The 6,111-nt window shown below is 50.2% G+C and overlaps 1 protein-coding gene across 1 annotated transcript; it reads right to left on the bottom strand.

The window, feature by feature from the left end:
- Positions 1-2,054: 2,054 nt before the first annotated feature.
- On the bottom strand, positions 2,055-5,845 carry LOC129072853 (carcinoembryonic antigen-related cell adhesion molecule 21-like). Its single transcript, XM_054576417.1, has 3 exons — positions 5,704-5,845; positions 4,441-4,794; positions 2,055-2,446 (listed from the first exon to the last, which is right to left on the bottom strand). The coding sequence occupies exons 1-3, from the start codon at positions 5,765-5,767 to the stop codon at positions 2,166-2,168; spliced, it is 699 nt and encodes a 232-aa protein (XP_054432392.1). The 5' UTR covers positions 5,768-5,845; the 3' UTR covers positions 2,055-2,165.
- Positions 5,846-6,111: the final 266 nt, after the last annotated feature.

Raw genomic sequence — 6,111 nt, forward strand, 5'->3', positions numbered from 1 at the left:
ACAAAGAATCAGGACAAGAATGTCTAGGCGTAGTTCCAGGTCACAGAGGGCCCCAAACAGGGTTGTCCAGTGCAGACCTACAGGCGGCTGACGTGACAGGGACCCACATGTTTACTACGGAAGGTGAGTTTCATGACAGAATACCTTTTAAAACTTCATGATCTCCTTCCTTGAAGGTGAGCGGAAAATGGATGTGTCAGGAAAACACTGTTGATGGTTAGGCCGCGGCAGAGGGGCAAGGTTTCGGGCCTGCGCGTCTTTCGCTGTGTTCGAGTGAAGGCCAGTCTGAGGCACCTGTAGCCCCAGGATATCTGGGCGTCACGTCATGTCTTGCATTGGAAGCCAAGTCAGACGAGAGGCAGAAAAATTGAAAACTTATACTTGGAGGATTTTTGCCAGATAATAAAAGAAATTGGAAGATTTGGAAATATGGTAGGAATTGACAATGTGAGAAGATGACAGGATCAGTTAATTACAGGTAGGTGATGTCAAAGTACAATATGCATCAAACAAATTTAAAGAGACAGGAAAGACTGTTAAAGACCATGCAATAGCACACTGAGGCTGCACTCAACACTCATGAAAAAGAAAAGGCTGGGGAGTGTTGAAGAACAGCAGAAGGAACCACAGGTATCTGTGTTTCCTAACTGGCTTTCCACAAAAGAAGGGTAAAGCTTCTTATGAAATTCTGACAAGAGATCGTTTTACATCTCGGTTGTACAGATTCCCACCCAAGTTAGGGACCTACCCTCCCTCAGAGGCAGGGACACAGAGGCACCACGAGAAATAACTTTCAAGGGATGGGCCCAGGCTTTTGAGACAGATAAGAAGACAAGTATATGTCAACTGGGAAGAGAAAAAAATTACTAATTGCAATCACCTTTCTAAAAGAAATGTTCTTTAAAAAGTGGAAAACAGAGTCATGTAGTCAGGAAGAACCTGTCTAAATGCTGCTGATTCTGAGGGAACATTAAGGCCTCCAGGTCATAACGAAACTGTTTTCTGCACAGTGGAGGGACTCACAACTAAATCTTTCAGCCAACACCCAGTATGTATCTCCATCAGCTCCTGCAATTTATAAAGAGGTGCAAGTTTCTAGCCATTAATAAACGGGTGGAAACAGCTGAGAGTCCCTGAACAGAGCCAGGATTTGATCTCCCAGAAGGCTGTGCTTCTGGAGTTCTCCTTTAGGACATTATATTTCTCTCTACAGTCACCTTCCCTTTCGTCCAATACCATCTTCAAGGAATAACGGTATTCTTAATCCTACATGGCTGGTATCACTCAGTTTGACCTGATTAGTTACCTAAGTGCAGAGGAGCCGACATTCACCACAGAGTTTGCTCTGAGGCAGGCTTTTCTATGAGACCTAAGGTGAGAGTTCTAACAGTCCCTTGGGTTAGGAAGCCTCCCCCTCCCCCTTCACCTGCAGTCCCTCTAGCTTTGGGTGACGCTCTTTTCTCCACGAGAGACCAAAAGGCCCATCAGGTCCGACTTAGCTCCACGAAGTGTGAGGTCATTTCTAATTCTGTGGGCATCAGGCTGAACTAGGACATTTGAGCCAAAGCCTTGATTGTATTACCAATGTTTCCAATTATATTCTGTTAACAAGGAGGACAGTGTCTTACTGAGCTTATGCAAATAAGTGTATTACCATGAAAATAAGGATACTCAAGAGGCTTTAGAAATTTTCTGAAGAAAGGAAGAAAGAGATTGGTGATTTTCTACTTTCATGGGTACCCCTCTGTCCAGTTCTGTTGTCCACAACAGCGTCGAGACGCCCTCCACCGATCCCCCTGCAGGAGGGAAGAGCTTGGATTCCTGTGAGCTTATGAGGTGCATGCACCCCCGCCCGCCCCCCCGCCCCCGACTCCCGTCCCCCCCCCCCCCCCCCCCCCCCCGTCATCTCACGACCACTGCCCGTCCTGGGAGCGAATCGTCGTCAACTCCACTGTGGGGACTGTGCAAGTAAGTCCTCACAGAAGGGGGGGTCTGGTGTGGTATATGACCTTAAATCAACGATAATGACAATGTCAGATCACATTTTTGATCATTTATTGGCAAATTCCTAGTCTTCTAAGTACTTTCCACCCTCAAAACAAATCTGTTTAATGAGTGCAAACAAATTTATTCAAAGTATTATAACATGGAGGAGGGGACAAGTGTCACTCATATTTCACATCCAGCCCTAGAGGCTTACTTTCGATAGAACTGATGGGGTTGGAGACCTCACACTGGTAGTTCCCCGAGTCCTCCCTCCTGACGGGCTCTATGGTGAGGGTGCTGTTGTTGCGGGACAGCTTCATCCTCTCCGTGAGCCGCAGATTCATGCCGTTGAACAGCCACTGGGTGGAGACTGCATCTGTGTCGCAGGTCAGGACCACGGTGTCCTTGTTCTCGGTGACTGTGGTATTGCTGGCTCGGAGGGTGGGCACTCTCACAGGCCCTGTGGAGGAACAGAGGGTGGGGCTGACGGAGAGGGGGCCTGGGACCCGGGGCTGCACGGCGCGTGGCGGATGGCAAGTGGGGAGCATGGGCCGGCTAAAATTATGGCTCTTGTGGACCATTTGTGTTTGGTGGTTATGAGACAGAAATTTGAAAAGAATTAGAAACCTTCTGTATGTGAAAATTATAAATATTTCAGGGCGAATGACCAATTTCAGGAAGCAGTATTGCTCTAGAGAGCCGCAAAAAGCCTGAAACATGGGGCTCAGCCCCTGGCAGGACAGAAAACATGTCTTGTTTTCCAGAATTCCAAACACTCTGCATTCAGGTTTTAGTCACTGACGAGATTTTACATCATTCATTCAATCACCATTTATTTCTTTCTAATTTATCAAAAGCACCCTGGCTTGTGTGGCTCAGAGGACTGAGCGCCAGCCTTTAAACCAAAGGGCCGCTGGTCCGATTCCCAGTCAGGGCACATGCCTGGGTTGTGGGCCGGGTCCCCAGTAGGGGGTGCATGAAAGGCAGCCACACATTGATGTTTTTCTCCCTCTCTTTCTCTTTCCTTTCCTCTCTCTCTAAAAACAAATAAATAAAATCTTTTTTAAAAAAAAGCAATTGGGCGTTTGTTACATGCTGGTCCCTGAGCTGGCTGCAGGTGGAGAGTGGGGAGTGAGGAGGCAAAGTCCTTTCCTTCACATCTGGTGGGAGGGACACCAACTCATCAGGAATCAAAGAAGTGACTTCACGCCCCTAATCCTAACCCCGGGCGGGCGGGGAGGTGTGGACCTGAAGGGCTGGCCTGGGCAGTCCCAGCACCGACTCTGATTGTCACTGCAGGTAATTTCATTCTGGAGTAAAAACAGATTAATTCTCCATTTCCCTTTACTCCCCAGACCAGAATCTTTGCCTCTGAGCTAAGGAGGCCTAAGAGGAAAGGGTCTGAACCAAGGGTCAGTTGAGGGGTCCACAGACACCTGTTAAGGCCCCCGGGATGGAGGAGAGGACAGGGCTGTGGCTGAGATGGACCTCAAGTGACTCTGATCAGCTGCTCATCGTCTGTGTGGTTCTGTTTTAGTGACTGTGTCTCCCTGTGCCTCAGTTTCTCCTCAATGGAGGAAAATGAATACTTGGCTGCCAGGTTGTCAGTGTATTAACTGTAAAATACTCATAGTCTCTGACCTAAATCTTGGGACAGAAGAATGGCTCAAATAAGAGGCACCTGTTCTTGACCGACTCCCAGAGAGAACCCCCCGGGCTGATCCCTGGGGAATGAGGAGCTGCCGGGAGCACCTTTTCTCCTGTTTCTCTCTGGGGATGCTGACCTTTCTCTGGACTTTCCTAAGTCCCTCAGGAGAGTTGGCAAATGATTCGGGGGCCTTGTCTTGCTATGCTATCCCCCCACAGTGTCAGGTGAAAAACACAACTCCATCCCTGCCCAGATGTGACCTTTGGGGATAATCCCTGGTTGATGACCAGCTCAGGAGCTTTGTGACTCAGGCACCCAGGAAACCATTGCTCCCAGTCATCCCTTCCCAGGAGGTCAAACCCAGCTGACACAGGCTCCTCAAGGTTCCTGGAGTCAAAAGCCCTAGCATAGGTGTGTGGGAAGGAGCTGCCTGAGCTGAGCTTCTCTGTGAAAATTCCAGGAGGCTCCTCAGGTCAGGCACTGACCCAGCCCTGCAGGGTCTGTCTCAGGGTCATGGTCTTGGAGAGGTACCCAGGGAGCTGGACTGAGACTGGTCTCTGTCCACTGAGTTACTCCCATCAGACTGGTCCTTCTCTCTGCAGTGAATGTCTGCAGGGCTGGAATCCAGGAAGGGAGCTCTGATCTTAGAAAATTTGTCTCCACTGTGTGTGCCTTGCACTAAATGCCGAGCCCCAGCCTGGGATGTGATGCAGAGGGGGGTGGGGGCAGAGTCCAGGGCTGTCAGCCCTGTGTGTGAGGCAGCATTCACCCACCCGACACCCAGAGGTCAAAGGGCAGTCACTCACGGTACACATTAAGCCGTCCAAATCCTATTTCTTTTTTTGAATCATGAAGGTAGGCTACTATGGTGTAGTATCCTGTGTCCTTCCGGGTGACCTTCCTTAACAGCAAGGATCCATCGTTATTAATTTTCTCACGACCACTGTGTGCAGGCCCTGTGGCATATAGTCCTGGGCCTACTGCAATAGACGCAATATTACGATTGGCGCTTGCCCCTTCGCCCCTGTACCACATATAGCCTACGACATCGTGGGGCTTATTGCGGATGCGCAGAAGCACATCCTTCCCTTCGGCAGCGTTGGTCGACACAATAGCGAGTTGGGCCGTGGTCGGTGGGCTCCAGAAAGTTAACAGTGAAGCTAGAAAGAAAGAGAGAATTTGATCAATATTTGGATCAATGTACTGGGATGGAAAGATGAGGCCCTGGGTTCTGAGCAGGTATTTTTCCTTCTCAGCCATGTAAGTGTGTGTGTGGGGGGGGGCGTGTGGGTGTGTGTTTCCATGGTCGAGGTCAGCAGGATGGCCACCCTTACTTCAGCCCCTCTGAACCTGGTATTTTTTCTGTTTCAAATACTTTTCCCCAGGTGCCTTCCTGGATCACCTCCCCATGGCCCTCAGATTCTTGCGGACATGCAGGGGTATCTTTGAGAGACACCTTCACTGACCACCTTCTCTAAAGATTCTGGGCCTCCACTTTGTGACCTGTCCCTACTCTGTTCCTTTCATGAGACTTGTGGGCACCTGACATCACATCTAGATCTTTCCTTGTCTGTCTCCTCCACATAAAAAGTGAGGTGCGTGCAGGCTGGGGTTTGTCTGGCCTTGCTGCACCCCCAGTGCCTGCAACAGGCTGCGAGCACCTCTAGGTGAACGAGTGAGTGATCCCAGGGTCCTGCACCCCCTGGGGTGTATTCACCCATTTCTGAGGTTGGTAATATGGACAATGTTTAGGGCCCCTGGTTAAATTTTTTCTGTTGTCCCCTGACATAAATTGTTATTATTATCATCAGTTTTCAAAATTCAATACTCAGTGATGAACTTTAGAAATGAACAGCAATTGATGTTCTCCTGCCCCTCACCACTTCCAGATCATGAGATTTCCCTGCTGCCGAGCCCCTTCCCCATCCTAAGTGTCTCCCCCGCCCTCTCCCCTCCGGTCCAAACAGAAGCCCTCTGCCCCCTCTCAGAGCGCTGTGTTTTCCAGTAGATTCCAGTGGGTCTTTGTCTCCCATCCTTCCCTCTATGCCCAGGGACTGTCCCCTCCTTACCAGTCAGCAGGAGCCCCTGCCAGGGGACGCGCTTTCTGCGGGTGTGTGCTGAGGGGAACACCATGGTGTCAGCTGCCTGCTCCGTCCCTTCCTCTACGAGAAGAGCTTGAGGTGCAGTAAGGCTCACAGGCTCTTCTGTGAATCTGCTGTCCCTCCTCCCGTGCACTGAGCCTCCTCTTATGGAAAGATCACCCCTCTGGTCACGTGGGTAGGAGGCAGAGCCTGTGCCCAGGACCCTCCCTCTCCCTCCCCTCAGTTTTGCCACTTTTGTCTCCTTCTTCTAGTTTACTGTTTCTTTTTATTTCAGTTCCCTGGGAACTGCTGAGAGCCTCTGCACGAGGCTCCCAGTTTGGAGAAGCATGAGGCTGGGGTGTCCAGGTCCCAGGTATCTCCCACAGCTTCCTGTCA

This window comes from Pteronotus mesoamericanus, unplaced genomic scaffold, assembly GCF_021234165.1.
Source record: "Pteronotus mesoamericanus isolate MK-2021 breed Mesoamerican mustached bat unplaced genomic scaffold, CSHL_Meso_final contig_34, whole genome shotgun sequence".
NCBI classification, from domain to species: Eukaryota; Metazoa; Chordata; class Mammalia; order Chiroptera; family Mormoopidae; genus Pteronotus; species Pteronotus mesoamericanus.